This window comes from Balaenoptera borealis (assembly GCF_965194805.1).
Source record: "Balaenoptera borealis genome assembly, chromosome: 3".
Lineage (NCBI taxonomy): Eukaryota > Metazoa > Chordata > Mammalia > Artiodactyla > Balaenopteridae > Balaenoptera > Balaenoptera borealis.
In genome coordinates this window covers 184,526,779-184,546,823 of record NC_138866.1, presented here as the reverse complement: position 1 = coordinate 184,546,823, position 20,045 = coordinate 184,526,779, and the positions used below count along the sequence as shown (strand labels likewise).

General features: G+C 42.3%; 1 protein-coding gene across 11 annotated transcripts in view; it reads right to left on the bottom strand.

Annotated features, from left to right (window-relative positions):
- The window catches only part of ODAD2 (outer dynein arm docking complex subunit 2), a 244,586-nt gene that overhangs the window by 118,806 nt on the left and 105,735 nt on the right, over positions 1–20,045 (bottom strand). For all 11 annotated transcript variants that reach the window (XM_082385958.1, XM_082385954.1, XM_082385957.1 and 8 more), the window contains 5 exons: positions 7,726–7,872; positions 7,115–7,324; positions 3,965–4,207; positions 3,522–3,632; positions 802–956 (listed from right to left, as the gene is read on the bottom strand). In XM_082385958.1, coding sequence (XP_082242084.1) covers positions 802–956; positions 3,522–3,632; positions 3,965–4,207; positions 7,115–7,324; positions 7,726–7,872 — 866 coding nt within the window. The remainder of the gene's footprint in view (positions 1–801; positions 957–3,521; positions 3,633–3,964; positions 4,208–7,114; positions 7,325–7,725; positions 7,873–20,045) is intronic.

The following is a 20,045-nucleotide window of genomic DNA, read 5'->3' as shown; positions in this document are numbered from 1 at the left end:
GCTTGGTAAACAGTGACGTCAACATCCACACCCGACCTTCTGTGCCCTTAAGTGCTACGCTGTACAGCCCCGAAGACACTACAACTGCTTCCGAATCTGAGCGTTGACAATCCCACTGTGCTAAGGGTTTTCCCTCAGGTTACAGGAATGATTTTACACGAACAAAGCAAAATAAACCTTTTTGTGTGTTAAACAGAACATGTGAATTTCTTGTTAAAGAAAGTCATCACCCTGAAACGGGAAAGAGTTGCCCCAGAACACCCATCATAGAGTGTGTAAACTCTAAAAATATAAAAAAAGATAAATTCAAAGATTAAAATCAATCAAATGGTCATAAAGTTTACAAATACTTTAAAATTCAATGAAATCGTATTTGAAAATGACTGCACTTGAAGACTAACCTGGTTAGTTGGCATTTAGCTGACTCATTTATCTTTAGAAAAAGAATAAAACCACTTCCATTTCTAAAGATTCTGTGGGAAATTCATTCCCTCACCTTGATAGGTCTCTGCAGGAAATATCAGGGATACTTCTCATTTACAAGGCTGCCCCCATGCAAAACAGTCCATTGGCACAGGGAGCTTCTGTCAGCACCCCCTTTCTCCTACTGAGGCACAAAAACCATTGTTGGACGGTGGGATGGGAAGAATCCCTTAATTCTGCCAACTTAGCCCAGAATGTACAGCTTTGGAAACTACAGGACTAGCACTAGAATCAACTCTTTATTAAAATAGCATTAAAATAGAAGAATGTGTTTTGATGGCCATATTTTAATACGGAACACTGAATGCCTTCTCTTACTTGGTCACATTCTCTTTGCTGATGGAACATTTCCATATTGCCCCTGTGACAGCGGCCAACCGTTCCTTGTTGTCAGTGTTACTGAGGAGAGAAGCCAGGGGTCTGAGTCCTCCACGCAGCCTAACCAGGTCGCGGGTTTCCTCATCTTCTGCACACTACACAGAAGCCAAATCAGATGCTGTCAGTGATCAAGGCGCATCAAGCTTTCAGTGACTGCTAAAGAGGCTGCCATTCTAGTAGCTATGAAACTTCTTTTCAGAGAGTATCATTTTCTGAAGGAGACTTCAAGTAAAATATAATTCTTGTCTATACTGGCAGCTATCTGACAGTGTCGCTCTTCCTTTACGTGGTTTTGGCAATGTCTAGAGGTTTCTACATACTTGGCAATCCTCCCAAGCCAGTTCTGGGGTAGCCTGGGCTTCTACCAAGACAGACGCAGAGGCTGGTAAGGAACCTAGAATACCACATGCATGGATGGAGGGTTTCTGCAGTGATGTAACCCGGAGCCTTGGGAAAACATAGTAGAGAAGATAAATGAGTGATGGGGATTCAGCCAGATCTTTAATGACCCCCAAAGTCTAAGAAGTGAGGAATTTCCCCAACAGAGTTTCTATGCCCAGAGCAGTGGGTTATATCAACAGCAACTGATATGTTATTCAAACATGTTTATCCACATGCGTGTGTCAACCTTTGAAATAAATACAGGCTGCATAGATGTTCCCAACAGATGATCCTTCCCAGGTTACAGAGCCAAAAGATGGCAAGTTTAGCATAGGCTTGATATTATTCTAAGTGTACAGTTGTTCTCTAAGGCCATGAGCTGCGTACCATGCATCACCCACGAGGCCCCTACAAGAAATTCTCATCACAATGCATCACACAGCACCTGCCATGTTTACCTTCTATTAGTGCCTTTCAGTTCTGGCTCAACTGCAACTTTAAAGAATGAATCACTATTTCTAACTGACCCTTAAAATATACTCACATGAGGCGTATATACAAGTCAAAGGGAACTCCTGTACAGTGTTGGTGGGAATGTAAATTGGTGCAGCCACTGTGGAAAACAGTACGGAGGTTTCTCAATAAACTAAAAAGAGAACTACCATGTGACCCAGCATTTCCACTCCTGGGCATATATCCAAAAAAAATAAAAATACTAATTCAAAAAGATACGTGCACCCCAATGTTCACAGCAGTACTATTTATAATTGCCAAGAAATGGAAACAACCTAAGTGTCCATCAATAGATGAATAGATATAGAAGAAGTGGCACATGCATATATAATACATAATGGAATACTACTCAGCCATAAGAAAGAACACAATTCTGCCATCTGCAGCACATGCATGGACTTGGAGGGCATTGTACTGAGTGAAATAAGTCAGAGAAAGATAAATACTGTATGCCATTGATTACATGTGGAATCTGAAAACTACAGCAAACTAGTGAATATAACATAAAAGAAGCAGACCCACAGATACAGAGAACAAACTGGTGGTTACAGTGGGGAAAGAGGGGAGGGGCACCATGGGGTGGGGGAGTGGGAGGTACAGACTACTGGGTGTGAGACAGGCTTGGGGATGTATGTACAACACGGGGAAGACAGCCAATATTTTGTAATAACTCTAAGTGGAAAAGTAACCGTTAAAATTATATAAAAATTAAAAATAAAAAAGACTATTGCGTATCCCTGTTATGAGTGAGCTGTGTCCCTCAAAACTCAGACGCTGAGGTCCGCACCCCTGTGCGTCAGAATGTGACAGAGGTAATTACGGTTAAATGAGATCACTGTGGTGGGCTCGAATCCAGAACGCCTGGTGTCCTTCTAAGGAGAGGGTATTAGGGCACAGAGGAAGGACCATGTGAAGACAGAGGGAGGATGACAGGGGAACATGAAGACATCCATCTACAAGCCAAGGAGAGATTCCTCAGAAGGAACCAAACCTGCTGACACCTGATCTCAGACTTCCAGCTCCCAGAACTGTGAAGAAACAGATTGCTGTCGTTCAGGACACCCAGTGTGATGGCCGCCCCAGAGAACTCATGCGACCCTCTGCTGACTGACCCGAAGCCCTCTCTGACTCCATCTTTCTGGCACATTCTCTCACTTTTCACATTTTGAGATGCATTCTTCTAGGAGATCTACTCTAATTAGGCAGAAGCTGGTGCTGCCCGTAGCCAGCCAAGTATGAATTTGTCACAGCCATCTTTTCTTCCCCCTTTACCGTTCTACTCTATTTTTTTTTTGTATACTGTGAAACTTGTAACCCACAGAAAATTAATGAAGATGAAAATAAGCAAATTAATAAAAAGATAAAACAGGAATACGCACACGACACACACACTCATGCATCTATCTTGTCTTGGTGGGAGGTATATTTCCCGAGACCACTGTGTTTGAACAGAATATACGAAAGGCGATATAGAGGCACCATGTACATATCTGGCTATTTTACACCAAAGTATATCATTTTAGCAGACAGAGACATGTTAAGTGTCTTACAGAATTGTAAGTAATCAGACAGGCTGATGCAGGAGCAGATTTCTCTCTGACATTTAAAGGCATCTGCCATTACCACAGGACAGTGGTTCTCAGACCTATGGGTGCACGAAAATCCCTACGGGTTCTTGTTAAAAGTGCCGATTCCTGAGTCCCATCCCCAGAGAATGGGACCTCACGAAACAGCACCTTGAATGGCACGCAGAAGAGCCCCCGTACCTGGCAGATGGCCATGGCGCAATGCTCCTGCAGCTGTTTGTTTTCACTACTTAGGTTCTTTACCAGATTTTCAATTATCCTTTCAGCTTTGATTGCGGCTCGGTAGTTTTCCTAGGAAAGTAAACTTTAGTAGTTATATATTGCATAAATATGCATAAATATAAGTGTCGATTCACATTTATTAATAACTACACTGAACAAACTTTCTTAGTAAATAAACACCACAGTCCAAGTTTAACACACCGTTGTAACAATAAGGGAATTTAGTCAACATTTTCCAAAACATATCATCCAGGTATCAATGTAATTAATTTTCCATTAGTTTGATCTTCTCTTTCAAATAGAAGGGTGACTTCCTAAAAAAAATTAACCTTAGAAGTTATGTTTCCGCTAAAGAAAGTCGAGGCGAATGAGAGCCAGGGAAGCAGAGCTGGCCTGCATACCTCTGAGGCACATTCCTGCAGTGTCGCCACGACCGGGATTAGCATGTCTTCACGGGAAGTCTTCAGTAACCGAGCCAACAAAGGGATGCCCCCAGCTCGCCGAATGGCTTCCTTGTTCGCGTAGCTCTTGCTGCAGCTCCAGAGCGCCAGCGCCCCGCAGCGGGCCACCTCCCCATCGCGGGCCCCGTACAGGCCCGGCTGGGCAGCCCCCGTGGAGGGCCGCCTGCGGTCAAGCAGAGCGACCTAGAGAACAGATCGACACAGCGTAAGCGGGAATCCTCGCGACGAGACTGAACCCAGCCCGCAGTCGCTGCAGGGCTGCCACCAAGCTCCCCTCCCTCAGAAGTGCGAATCCCTGAAGAAATTAACTCTCGTGCCACACAGCAGTCAAAGAAACAACGGAACCGTCGAAACACCTTCCTCCAGATTTGGCAGCTTTTACATTTCCTTCCCACAAGGGATTTAATCCCCCCGCGAGAGTATTTTCTTAATACAGCTCTAACGTTGACATTAGTAAGATTTGTAAAGCTCACCCTCATCCCTGGTATCTCAGAAAAGTAGGCTCCCTAAAGCCAGGAGAACTTTCCGGTGAGAGCTGAATGGCCTGAACGCTCTTAAAACCACGAGGCCTCTTTGGAGGACGTGGCCCTCCCCCTGCACTCCCGAAACCAACTAAACCAAACGCACAGCAGCCGGTATCCTTTCTCTTCTCTGCAGTAACCAAAGTCACTGAAGCCCCTGAGGGAGAGGCAGTTTACACGCATCCAGCAGGGTGGCCGGGGAGGAAGTGAAGCCAGCCTTCCCAGAGCTGTCTTAATCCCACGCATAACCGGAGACCAGAGCCCATGGATACTGCCCACTTAACCACGGCCACCGTTTAGAAGGCAGGAGCCCGGACTGAGTCACAGATTCCTAACTCCAAACTCCTGCAGAGAGGACACGGATTTGCAGCAGGAGGACACTCATGGTCTAGTTAGTTGTGGCCCAAGGACGGGGTGAGGACGATTTACACGGCTTCCAGGTCACCACCGGACCCAGGACAGCAAGACAGTGGGCTTGAACACAGGGAAGACAGTCCGAAAGTACCTGCCTATGTACTAGTTACTCCCTCATTATCTGTACAAAGTCCAAACTCCGTAGCTCTTGGACAAGACTGTGTGATGCCCACAGTCCTCAACCTTCGTCTCTCACGATTCAGCCCACCTCACCCAAGGTCTGGCCACGTTACACCACTTAGTTTCCAAACATTCAGTGCTGTTTCCCAGCTCTGGGCCTTTACCAACATGGCTTCATCTTCTTTAAACGCTTTTGCCTGATGTGTCTGCCTGATAGATACCTGCTCACCTTTCAAGACTCAAGAAAGGTGACATCTCCTCTCTCCAGCCTCTCTTTTAAAAAAAAAAAAAATTATTTAAAAAAATTTTCTCCCTATCCTAGTTAATTAACTAATTCATTTAAATTTTTAAATTTTTCAGTGAAGTATAGTTGATTTACAATTTTGCTAATTTTGCTATTATTTAAAATTAAATTAAAATGTATGTCATTATTTTGATTAGATGACTGTAACTGTCCAAACTCCAGGCCCCTAAACATGACGCGTAAGATGTCCATAAAAACATACGCCAGTGCTCTGTCTTTCATTCTTATGGGAGTAGTTTCAGTGGACAGCCACGTCAGCCTACCATACGATCTCATTATTTAGGCAGGACAATGATAATCCCAGTAATAACGACCTTTTCCCCCCAACGTTTTACTATGAAAATGTTCAAACACACACAAAGGCTGAAAGAATACAGCAACATCCACATACCCACCACCTGGATTCTCTAATTAACATTCTTCCACGTCTGTTTTATCACATAGCTAACTATCTATTCATCCATCTATCCAGCCATATGTCCCCTTGTTTTTGAGGCAAATGATTATAAGGTATAGTGCTCTACAGATTACAGGTGGATAAAGTGAACACACAGAATCTCTTTCAGTAAATTTCTGAACATGTTTCACTGTGTACTTATTCACATTAAATCCATATTAATTTGATAGATAGTTACTAACTGTTTATATGTGTGAGGTTCTGGGCAAGGTGCTGAGGGTGACACTAAGATGAATAAGACACGTCTCTCATCTTCAGGAACTTAAAGTAGGCAAGTGGTGACAATCCAGCGTGATAAAAGCCGTGGCAGCGACTCAAGATCCAGTGAGGATACAAATGCACTTCCATATTGCACTTCATAAAGATCCCTCCTGCTGTGGCAGGGGCACTGAGCCTACTTTTTTCTGTCAGCGATAGTTACTGAAATAATCATTTTTTCTGAATATAAAAGTAATACACAAGAAACTGGCAAATGTAGAAAAGTAGGAGGGAAATTTGGTAGTCATTTCAGAGAAAACCCCTGATGAACAATTTTGTGTATTTATTTCAAGTGATTTTTCTATACTTGTTAGCTCTGGGCTTTAAAAGTTGGGATCATGGGTGTCATCAGTTTTTAATCCTGTTATGATTTTATAGAATATTAAACATTCCATGTTACTGTATAAACTTCCAAAACACAATACTGACAGCTGACAGTGGATGCTTCTTATGGATATGACGCATATTATTTTACTAACCTCATACTGTAAAACATGCTGTTTTCAGTTGTCACTCCTGTAAGTAGCAATGAGATGAGTAAGTGCCTGCAGCTCTGACTGCCTCCGTGGAGGACACTTCCTCATAGTGAGGTCACCACAGCAGAGGACATGGGCTACCAGACGGTGTTCCACTGCAGAGGGTCTCACCACCCTCTCTTTTTTTCTTTTTTAACTTTTTATTTTATACTGGAGTACAGTTGATTAACCATGTTGTGATAGTTTCGGACCGAGTGAAGTAAGTCGCCACCCTCTTACCGACTCTGCCCACACACACGAATGTATCCCTACCTATGGGATACGTAAAAATTACTTCTATTTGTTTAAATTTGTATTTCTTTGAAAAATGAGGTTGAACATGTTTTTTGGCTACTTGCCAATGTAAATACACAAAAATAATTTTCAAGGACACGTTACACAGAAAGAAGATTCCCAGAGCACGCCCGGTGGTTATTTGATGTCCGGGAGGGGCCGGGAAGGACAGCGGGGTGCCCGCCGCCATGAGTGGCACTTACTCACCAGTTTGGTGATGCCCCCGTGGCGTCTCACCGCCCGCCAGGCTCTCCTAAACTTGGCGACGTTCGCAATTGTCTCAGCTGCCAAACATTTCAGGCTCTTATGTGGAGAGTCAAGAATATTAACCATGACGGGCAAGCCCCCAAGGTCAACAATATTACGTCTGATTTGAGGATTATGGCTGATTTCCTTCAGGATTTTTAATGAACCAATCTAAACGAGAAGAAAAAGTTATAGATGAATGGGTGCTTAATGCATAACCAGTGCTATATTTTTAAAAAATTCCAAGCCTACCTAAAATCCTTCCCCAATTAAGTTTTTTAAGGGAACAGTTTCTATTCCCAGGTGTTATCCATATTCCCCCCGCATTGTCCTTCAGTTAAGTAAACAAACGTTCATCATTTAAGAAGCACATGCTAATGGAAAAGAGCCAAAAGAGAAGGAAGAAAAGCAGAGAGTTGACAAGAGCAGCTAATAGCTAATAGCAGAAGCGGGATGTCAGTAGTAATAAAGACAAGAAACAAGCGGCAGGAAGGGCAGACGCGCAGCACTAAGAAGAGAAGCAGGTGAAGGCGTGAACGAGGCTCCTCATCCACTGTGATCCAGCCACTCACCTTACATTTGACTTCATCTGTCTCAAGTAAATTTATTAAAACTTCAAGGCCTCCAACATCCCTGATCGCCAACTGGCAGGTCTCTTGCGCTAAGTTGAAGTCCTTCATTGAACACAATGCAATCACTGTAGCCGTCTGATTTCCTCCCTGCAAAGACGCAAGGCCACAGGAAGGTTAAATAAGCTCACACTCCCATAGAAATTTGCTAAAGGGTGATGAATCCATGAACCAGGAAGTATGTGTCCCCATACACAGCATGTTCAATTCTTTTAAATTCTCTGAGTGGATTATAATTTGTTAAATGAATCATGCAGAGCTGAAGCACAAGAAAGCCGTGCAGGGCGTCATAAAATATTGCTCCAGTCGAGAGTCACCATGTAAAGGTGGTCTGTCTGCTTTAAACAGCTGCGACACTAGGTGGTATTAGGATATTAAATAGAGCCAGGGGGTGAGCCTTGAGAGATGGTCCGAGGAACGTGAGTTTTATGTGGAGGTAACAGGCAGTCCCTGAACTGTGTACTCTGCAATGCAAACCGTGTCTGAAAATTATTCTTACACATGTACACAGAACAGTCTGGGACAGAGGAAACCTGGGGAAAGCAAAGCCACGTGGGAAGCAGCACAGCCGTCCACACTGGGACCGACAGTAAGTGGAGTGAGGCCGTGGGGCTGAGAAAGAGAAGGTAGTTCCATTAAACCCGGGGACCGACCGATGGGTGGACTGAAGGAGAAGAAAGACAGTTTCACTGTTGTGAACGAAACACTGGCCCACCAACATGCAAATCAGCGTCTGTTTAGCTAATCACCACAAGTGAAGAGTAGTGGGGAACTGCTTTTTAAAAGAATCCAAGAGATTCAAAAATTTTTAACGATTGATCGGTGAATCAGGCCTGCCAGGAAATTAAATCAGAATTCATTGCAGGAATTCTTAAGCAATGTCCACTGATCATTAACGCTTTGAAAATCTTTGAAGAACACAGCATAGTACATATTACTTCTACTGCTATTGAGAGTGGTTGGTAAATAAGAGTCCCCAAAATAGTTCATAAGACACAAAAGCAACATTTCTAATGGAGCCAAGAATAAACTATTTTTGTAAAAGGTGTTCATAAACGACAGCCCTGGATTTCTACCTCAAAACATAGTAGCAATGGCCTCAAATAAACCTCTCTTTTTTGAGGGAAGACACCTTCAAATTATATTTATTATCATTTGCAAATCATTACTTTATATTGCTATATATTACATACATGTGTATGTAGATAGATAAGACTTAGCACAAAAAATGGAAATTATCTTCAAGCTACCCACCCCCTCCTTCATATCACACAAATGCACACATGCCAATCCTTTTGTGAATTCAACACAATGTTTCTTTTAACATAAGAAACTAAAGTGAGGTCAGTAGAGGGTGAGCATCAGAAAGTGAAGAAGGAAACGCTTAGGCTCAGACGTCCTACTAACTCCTTTCCAGAATATTCCTTCCACTTCTCTAAAAATGCTATGAGCGCCATTTCTGCTTTCATTCTAACTTTCCCTCTGGGTACTCTAGTCCGTCCTCCATATGCAAGATTAAGTTTAGAATGACAAGAGCCTTAATTTTGTTACTTACATTTAAAATAATAAGTTTTGTTCTTATAGCTTTTAGCATCCTTTTCCCGATATCAAGAGAAATTTCAACACCACCGATTTCCCCACAGTGGGTTTTAAAACATAACGCAATACACCCTCTGTCACTGCTGTCAGACACAGGATCCCACACGCCAGCACCTCTTAGAAAAAGGTAGATATTTTTGTAAACCATAAGGAAGAGTCTAAGTGCTAACCATAATTAATTAAGGAAAATAATACATAAAAAAGAAAAGCAAAGAAAATAAGGGAAACAAGTCATTAAACAAGGCTCTTTTTCGGAATTTAAATGGAGAAAGGAGGCAGAAGGATCCTCCCGGGGCACCTGCGGGAACAGAGGTGGGCTCCTACTTTAAAGGTCTGAAATGGAAGCCGAGGGCCTCAGGTTGAGAGCGTTCTTGAGACAGTGGCTCCAGACTCAAGCACAAGCAGGAGGCGAGAAGCCGTCCAACGGCACTTCCGCCCCCCCAGGCCACTCCCTGGACAGGCATGCTCTGTCCTGACATTCGCAGTCGCACGTGACGGAGGACCTTCTTGACCCCTACGCCTGCGCTCTAGCTTCTGTGATGACAGCACTTTTCTACTTAGACACTCAGCACAAGCTTTGCTTCCTAGTTCAAGTGCTTTTCACTTGTCTCTTGTAGACTATTCCCACCTTTTGAGTTTTATTTCATTATTGACACTACAACTGACGACATACATTTTTAAAAGTCATGTAACTGCAGCTGATGCCCGAAAGGTAAGACCCTGTATTTTGCTGAATTATCTCTAGGCCAATTTTGAAGCCAGATGATGGAAAATTTACATTTATCATTAAGAAGTTAGATCCTTATAGAAAAAATATTTTTTTCTGTAAATCATCAGCTTTTTCTGAAAATCTGGAAACATATTCATAGGCTTGTGGGATTTTTTTAGAACAGTTTTTTATGAGGGAAAGTTAGTTTTTCCACATTTCAGGATTTACTTCTACTCTTGTCACTGACCACACTCCCCAAAGGATTATAAATCTTTCAGAATGAATACCAGCGGATGGGAGCCAAAATATTCAATGTACAGAGCCACAAATGTTAGCCAATTGCTATTCTTTAAATACCAGCTATGTCAAAGGATTTTCAAATGTCCGTTCTACTGTGACCAGATGCCATAAACATCTTACTGAAGAGAAGTAGTGCAAATATGCAAATATGCTCCTTTTCAATTAAATCTCCCCTGAGAATGTAATTAGTTGCCAATACTTATTTTCACATTTTATCACGCATTTGCATTTGTGAGGTTTTAAGAGCTGGAGAAAAACGCAGTAAAATATTATTTTACTAGCTTCTGAAGGGTTTTGAAGAATGCTTCCAATAAGCTTTTCTACGTCTTGAATTAATGCAATTCTTTTGCTAGCTGTCCTCCATCCCCTGCTGCTTCTCAGACATCTCCAGGCTCTACCGGCCTTTGGATATTTTACCAGCTCAGGTTCCTTTCCACGACCAGGAGGTCGACGCTCGTGGTTGCGATCACACTTCAAACATGCCGCGATCAGACGAATGTTGCTTTCTCTCGCTTTTCTCAAAATTTCTTCTTAAAAGATGAATAGAGGCCATTTTAAAAAATAATGTTTTTCCTGGATTTAAATAAAATCTTTGAAATAAAGAAGTATTACCCTATCCGGTGTATAGAGTAATCCCCTCCCCTTACTGCTGATAAGGAAGAAATAAACATGACTAAGCTGAGATGAAGCACGGATGCAAGAGTAAAACAGGGAGAAAGCTGCCTGAGATCACTTCTGTATTCTTTCATTCAACAAATTTGCTTCCTATTTACTTAACTATTTGCCGAGTCCAATGCCAGGCCCTAGAGACATCCTGGTAAACAAAAACAGACGTGGTCTTTGCTTTTATGGAGCTCACAGTTCGGCGGAGAAGAACGATTTTAATTTTTTAAAGCCCATCCCAATAAATGGAAATTTTAAGTCCAAGAGGTGCCATAAGGGAGAGGGGCAGAGGGCCAGGGAAACCCACAACAGGGGCTTTAACTGGGCCGGGGCGTCAGGTAAGTTTCGCCGGAGGAGAGAAGCCTGGGCGGAGGTCTGGACACAGAGCGGGAGGCGGCCAGCGTGATGGAAGGCCGCAGTCAAAGGAGTGGCGCGGCCACATGGGTGAGGCCAGGAGCAGGCCGGCGGCCGAGGTGAGCTGACAGGCCAGGTGGGCCACACGACCTGCTGGGCCAGAGGCCAGGCTGAGCACTTTCGCCTTTAGTTCACAACAGACAGAAACTATTCAAGGGTGGTTGGCCTGGGGGGAAGGAGAGGGCTACCGGGAGCCGACTACATTCCTACAGATCCCCGTGGCTGCAGAGGCCCGTGGTGGAGCCGGCCGGCATGGACAGGTGAGACCACTCAGGTTACTGCAGGAATCCGGAGCAGGGGACAGGGGGCTGGCAGGCCGAGGGGACCCATCATGTGTTCGAGTAACTCGGTTCCGAAAAGGGTGCCAGAAGCTAGGAGACGGCAGTGTGATGGCAAGCAGGCTCACAGGGCCGTCCTTCCGGGCGTCCTGTCGGACCCGGTGAGACAGGATGGCAGGCAGAGGTGCGATGGGGGGCAGAGGTGCGATGGGGGACAGAGGTCTCCTTCCCCTGCTCCCCACTGTCTGCAGTCAGGGGTCAGCGGGTGAGACCCGGTGAGGGGACACAGCCATCACAGCCGTCCAGCTGGCTTTCAGTGTTCTCAGCATTTTTTCCTCCAAACATGCCACTCATAGAGCAAGAGCCATGAACCCTGCCAACGGCTGTTCATTAATGATGACAGAGGGGCTGGCGCCCAGCGCAGAGCTTGGCTCGGAGATGCGCTTCATCCCTCAGGAGTAGAAATGGTAGAGTCAGAGCTCCAAGTGAGTGGCATAGAACCACGTAAGTCAAGCTAGTAAAATATATTGCTTTGCCTTCGGTTTACGTGCAAGCCAATTTTAGGCTGATAATTCAGCACTCATAAACCTAGGGCTCAAGAGATGAGACCAGAAGGAAACTCCAAGGAAAAAGAGAAGATACTGTTCCAGAAGAAGAAAGAAATTAGACTCAGATTGTTGGACTGCAGGCTTGCTAAGAATTTTTTTTTTTTTTTTTTAAATCAGGACTGGGTAAGGAACAATTCAAGGATTCCCTACACATTCTTTTTAAACCACCACGGAATGCATGGAACATTTACAGAGACTGATGATCTACTGGAATGTTATGGCAATGATGAAAAATTGGTAGGAAATACAATAGCCTTTCTAAAAAGATTCAGAAGAATGAACTGAATAATTATGATAATTAATAAAAATATCTCAGTAAAGTGACTGGATACGAGGGTAACTGGATATTCAAAAATGAGTAACTCTCCATACACTAAGAATAACAAATCAAAATATGTAATTTGAAAAAAGTTCCCATCCCAGTATTGGCAAAATAATAATAGTAAAAATATCTATGAGTGAATCTCACAAGAAATGTGTTGTAAATATATGGGGGAAAAGCTATTAAGTTTTACTGAAGTATATAAAAGATTAAATAAATGAATGGTCATACCATGTTCCTGAATAGGATAATTCAATGTTATTAAAATTGCAATTTATCCAGAAATAATTTACAAATTAATGTAAGCCAACCAAAATCCCAACAGCATTTTTTAGATTTTTTTAAAATTTGATTCTCAAGATGATCTGGAATGGAAAATATGCAAAAAGTAATTTAAAATATTTTAAGAAAACTCTCTGGCCAATCAAATATTAAAATATACCAAAGCTATAGTAATTAAACAGCATGGGAACATCCAAATAAATCAATGTAACAGAGAAAGATCTGGAAACAAGCTCTTACAAATGAAATGACAATATTTGATAAAAGTAGCATCTCCAATCACTGGAGGAAAGAATTGGGGAGCCAGTCATCTGGCTTTGACATATGACAAGCGGAGAGGAATTATTTGCACATAAAAAACAAAGGATTAATTTGCATCAAGGATCAAAAGACAAACAACCACATAGGAAAATAGGCAAGGTATACAATACAATGGCTACTTGACTTATGAAAAAATTTATGAACCTCACTAGCAATGAGGAATAGGTAAATTCACATAAGATACATTTTCCCCCTATTAAACAAACAAACAAAAAAAGACTGCAGATTAGAATTTGTAACAGTTAATCTCAATCCTAGATGAGCAACTTTAATACCCTGGGGAGATTTTAAAGACCATCAATGCCCAGACCCCATTCCAAACCAATTCAATTAAAACGTCCATGAATGGTACCTGGGCACCAGGGTCTTTGTTTTGTTTTTAAGAGCCGGGCTGATTTCACTCTGTATCTGAGGTTAAAACCTTTGGTATATTACTGACAGAGTGTAAACTGATGCTTGCTTTCTTTAGGGAGTATCAAAAAATTTTTTACATAAACGAAGCTTGGTTGATCACTTTTCACTATTTCCCTCTGAAATAAAAAAAAAAAAAAATTAATGCAGTACTTAGACTTTACTGTGCATATATTCTTTTTTTTAACACAGCTCTACTGAGGTATAATTGATATACAAAAATACTGCCCATATTTGATGTATACAATTTGATGAGTGTGAACATATGCACATACCTGTGAAACCATGACCACAATCAAGACAATAAACATACCCCGCACCTCCCAAAGTTTCTTTATACCTCCCCCTTTTTTGTCTGTTAATAACACTTATCGTGAGATCTGCCCTCTTAAATTTTTTAAGTGCACAAACAGCATTATTAACTATAGGTACTGTGTTGTATGGCAGATCTAGAGCTTATTCATCTTGCACGACTGACCTTTTATACCCATTGAACAACTGCCCATTAGAAGTATCAACATTCGAAATGTGCCTACTCTTTGACCCAAGCAGTTCCATTTCAAAGAATCCATCCTACGGAAATAGTGCACATATCCAAAGCATATGTAAGAATATTTGCTGCAGCACTGTTGTAATTACATGATTTGGGGAGACAACCTAAAAACTTATCAATAAGGGAACTGTTAAATAAATTACTGATTTATGTATAATGAAATACTATGGAGAAATTAAAAGGAGTAAGGCTGATATGAAAGATCACCAAGACAGCGCATTAAACACAAAAGGTACAATGTAGAATCACAGTCTGACTTCACTTTATGTATAAAAATCACACATGTGTATGTATACAAACAAACATGTGGAAGGGGGCTTTCACTTTTATTCCTTTGCATGGCTTGAATAATTACAATGAGCATATGTTAATGCATTATGTTATAATACTTTAATATTTTAAATACAGAGGAGAGTAAAGGGTGGACCAGAAGAGGAACACAAGCTTCCGTGACGCTCTGCGTGTCACAAATATCAGGAGGCCACAGCCAGCCAGACCAAGAGCTGGGTTAGGATCTACAGCGCTTGTCAGCAGGAATCTCAAAGGCCAGCGGACCAAAAAGGGACAAAAGATTTATAGACATATATAAAATGAAACATCATTTATACCAAATCTGGTACCTCTCACTCCTCGACCCTTATACTTAGAAATTCTTCAGCATGCAAACTTCTGCAACAGGACTTGAATATGTGTTTTGAAAACAAAAAGTAAAGCAGCCTAGTGCGTTATATAAATTGGGAACTAGGCAAAGCTTCTTTTCTCTATTTAGCCTCTCAAATAAATTTGGGGGGAAAGCATGCTTCGAGGAATAAAAACTATTTTTGTTGCAAATACATCAGGCAACAAATTCCCTGAAAAGATCTATTACATTTTCAGATCATTACATTAAATTGCCTTAGATATCAACATTCTTTATAGTCAGAAATCTTAATGAGTAGCTAGACAGCAGTGAGAAGGCTCTAATTATGCTCTGGCTGGACTAGTTAGTAGTATGTGTCCATGAAGAAGTGAATGGAGTTAAAGCTTAAGAGCCCTTCCCAAAGATTTTTCATATTGTCATTTTTCAGTAGTTAAGTTGATGTGGTCGTATAATGCTGGCTAGGGGAGGTATACATTGTTACGATTTGATAGTGTATGTATCATAATCATCTAATTATCTTTGCTTTTTGTCTACTTCTCTTTATTTATGATAGCCAAGAGGCAAAGCGAGTTTAAAGCTCAGAACTGAAAACAAGTTACTGTTGTATTTGTAGAGCATGGATTCCCCTTTGGAGATGAGGCCCTCCATCACTCCCACCATCTCCTCTGTAATCAAAATAAAAGAGGCCTAACCTTTCCTAGTGGGCATTATAAACATACAAGTCACACACATCTGAATAAGTAAAATTCTTATTTAAGAAAATGTAAGGCGCTTCCCTGGTGGCGCAGTGGTTGAGAATCTGCCTGCCAATGCAGGGGACACGGGTTCGAGCCCTGGTCTGGGAGGATCCCACATGCCGCGGAGCGACTGGGCCCGTGAGCCACAACTACTGAGCCTGCACGTCTGGAGCCTGTGCTCCGCAACAAGAGAGGCCGCGATAGTGAGAGGCCCGCGCAACGTGATGAAGAGTGGCCCCCGCTTGCCGCAACTAGAGAAAGCCCTCGCACAGAAACGAAGACCCAACACAGCCAAAAATAAATAAATAAATAAATAATTTTTAAAAAAAGAAAATGTAAGTGCAGACTCTACTGAGTAGAAATTTCATTGGAAGATGGAATTTAAATATCTTCTGATTAGTAACAGGTAATTTTTTTTCAGTACAAAAGTCCTCCTACTCTTTTTGTCTTAGAGACTATTTTTTAAATTAACTACATCAGTGTAACAACATATGTATTAACTTAAAGACTGTTTCTCAGGAAAGTGGTTCTAATTTTTCTTTTTAACTACTGGAGTTCATCTGGCTGCATAAGCAGTAACCATTGTTTTCCATTTTTGAAAGATTCTTCTTAACAATAATAATACTGCACTATCACATTCTTCTCCATCTCTTTAAGTAAACACCTAGTGCACTCTGCTACTGCCTCCCAAAACTGAACGCTGAATTCCTTTGTGAAGTGCTCCATGTGTAACTAGCCTCTGACTCAAACAGCAGAGAAAATAGGAATGTTCAACAGTGAGGCCTTCAGGCCCCCTGGGCCCTGAATTTCTGGACAGAGGGACAGAATAACCAGGCAACGAGCAATAAGCAGAGACCCCTGGACGCCTTCCCGGCTCACAGCCACCTTCTGTGTGGCCTGGAGCGAAGTATTTCTCAGCTTTTCCACCAACGAAACAGGGATCACACTACCTGCCACTCCATACCCCAAACCCAAGTAATGGGAAAGCAATTAATTAACTGTAGTTGATTGCAAAGTACATCAAATTCCTCTGATGAAAAACCATATCACTCCCAATTACCACTTAGAAGAACCCCTTAACCAATTAAGGTCGTGTGCGTGTGTGCGTGCGTGTGTGTGTGTGTGTGTGTTTTCATCAGTTCGTGGAAGATCATGAAGGAACCGAGCCCCACAAAAGCAGTCTTTAACAAAGGTTTTCAAGTCTGAAAATGTCTTTGCCAAGACTGCCCCTCCAAGAGGAAATCCAAAACGTTCCAGGGAAGGGAGCCTGGAAAGTCTCTTCAGAAGCCTCCAGGGATTCCTGATGTGACTGTCTTCTAGATGTCACTCTGAAGTAGAGCCCTGTCACTGCTGAGCTGGGGGCACCACCAAGCACCTTCACTTCTCACGGCCTGAGAATTCTGAGTTTGTGGATACGTAATAGAAGAAGAAATAGCAAGATCCCTGGCTCACGTGAAAGGCGAAATCAACACAGGTTGGATCACACAGTATAAACCAGTGAGGCACCACCCCTCACCAACACATGGTGGACGGGGGGAGAGGATTAATATGTGAGGCCCCTGCCACAGTGACCATAAGCTGTCACTCAGCAGTCCACGCCAGCCACTCTCCACTGACGGACCTGGGTTCAGATAACATCATCACCCCTCTAGAACTTGAAAACAAAGTTTGCCCCAGTATCATACTCCAGGCTGATACCACGTTTCTGAACTTACATTAAAAAGCCCATCTTTCCCCAGTCTTCATACCTGGCCTTCCCAGTGTTAGCGTGTAGGAACATTCAGTTGGAGGGAAAATTACTTTAAAAGTAAACGTTTTTCTCTTTTTGCTTCAAACTTTCCTAACTATTTATCTTCCTTTGATTAATCTTTTTAATCCACTAACTGGTTGCATAAAATTACCAAATAAGATGTTACTTTCTTTAAGATTAAAAAAAAAAAAGCAAATGAAGCAATCTACTTATAAGATGGCAAACTAATATTTAAAGAAAGACTGCCCATTTAACATAAATATTTTGATACATAAACACTGCCTTAGTTGTATGTGCTAGCTCAAGGGAGAGACAGCTACTTTCTGATGAGCTTTTCAGAGGTCACGTTCAATCATGAATTTAAAAAACCACAAACATGCCCACCTGCTCCACACTCCTTCCTAAGCCTTTCATTCCTCTGGGTCCCAAAATGGTAGCCCCATTTCTAATGAATAATTGGAGCTTCCATCCTTTATTTCCAACTATTGTACAGGCCTTTCTATTTGGACATTTCACTGTCTTCACACTTAAGCTGCCCCAAACCAGACCCCCCTCACAAACTGGCCGGCCTTCTCTCTTGGCCATTTCTTGGCTGCTCCCAAGGACACTGCCCTATTCCAAGTCCCCAACACACTCTATCAGGGCAACACGTCACTGGCTTCTGGTCTTCTCACTGGGATTCATTTTGCAAACCACCTGCTGCTGAACTCAGCTTTCTAAATGAATGCTTTCATCTTCCTGCTTCCCCAGGTGAGGAGGAGGTACACCTGGGGAAGTGGCCCCGGGGATGAACCCTGGATTCCTCCATTACTGCAGCAAGTACTCAGGAATAAGCCGAGCCGAACGATAACATTATCCCAGCTGAGCCTGGAGCCGCTGGTGCAGATAGCTTATCCTCAAGTAACAGCCCTAAGGAATGCCTAGAGGGGAGATAAAGCATGATTCTAGACCCAGCCTCTGAGATCCCTTCAAACTGCCTAAAAGCTCACCAACCATTTTCTAGTCTCCTCAATTTTCTCTTGGATTTCCTGATCCTATAGTATTAAATTCCATACGCAATCTACCTTCAAACCACATAGAGATGGATTCCCGCAGGCTTTCAACTATGGGTCCAGAGATTCATTCTTCAGTTTAAGGGTACTTACACTAAGGTGCATGAAATGCAGATCTACTTATAATTATGACCTTTCAACATTTTATCTCGTGTTACTAAAGAGTACCTATTTACATTAATAATAATATTTGAATACTTGTGATGAAGAAATCCACCATTTCCAAACAACAAAAAATCCTCCAACTCTATTTCACAAAGGGGTTCTATACATTTCTGATTTAGAAGTGAGTGAAACTTACTGTATTTTTAGAGAGACTCACAGTATTAGCGTGGGGTTCACGCCTTAACAACGGTCTCGCCCAATCGCTGGGATGGATACAAAGCAAAATATTTTCATTGCAAGATTCTGAAGCAACCATGGACAGGGGAGAGAATAAATATCCACAGAAAGCGGGCAAATGCAGCAAGGAAACAGTATGTCTACAAGGAGAAGGGGGGCAGGGGAAGGAGGAGAAAGGGGAGGAGGAGAAGGTGGGGAAAGACATCAACAGCAGAGGGAACAGAACGACTCAGGCTCAGAGGCAGGAAAAGCTGTTCTGAAGGACCTGAGAGTGAAGGACAGCCTGGCCCCTCGGGAGCCTTGTTCTGTCACCGTCCCTCCTGAGCAGAGGATGGACAGTCCTGTGTTTACTAGCAAGACACCCTGCAAGACACAGGAATGAGTTTAGTACGGTCTCTCCACTCAAGGAGCAGCTGATAAGACAGACAAGCTGTACTGTGAAAAGTAGCAGAAGGTAAGCGCAGAAGGCAGCAGAATAAGGAGTTTACGACTTCATTCAGAATTAGGGTGCGGAGTCATCGGCTGTGTGGCGAAACAGAGCTTGGAAGGTTGGTGAGTAAAAATGCAGAGTATCCATTGGTTTAAAAATTAAACTGTGTCCTAAAACTCCAGATTAAAAGCATATATACAGATGCAAAACTTGCAAGTTGACATGAACGCATGTCAAAGCCAAATAATTGAAGACTAAGTCCCTTTATGGTATGCCAAGACCTGAGCTCATAGCTCTGGATAAATACTAAGCTGTGTCATTCATCAACTTGTTTGGGTATTAATGAACGCATCAAAAGTTTTCAACAATCACAGACATTGCTGCACTTGGAAAATGGTAAGTGGAGATTCAGGTCAACGTGAACGTTCCTCTGCTGGTTGAAATCTACATTTAAGGCATAATTTTGTAAATTACAATGTCAGGTGTATTATTTTGAGATCACCTAGAGACATTCAATTTTGCATTTCACAGACTTTTCATATCCTTTTGTGTCTCCATAGAAAAACATTTATCTGTGTTGAAAATCCTGAAATCATCGGTAGATATACTTTTTCTTTTATTGGCTATGTTAAGAATATTTACCTGTGGGAACTATAATAATTCCAAGCAATTTACTGTCTGGCCAGAAGTATCACATTTGCACACGATTTACTGATGGGTAACTTGTGCAAGCTTGAGTAGCACTTCATCAATACAGGCTTTCCTCAGCTGTTCTGGGACAGCACCAGTGCATCCCTTTTTGACCCACCATTATATGGATTTATCCTAAATAGTTGAAAAGCGCAAGGCCGT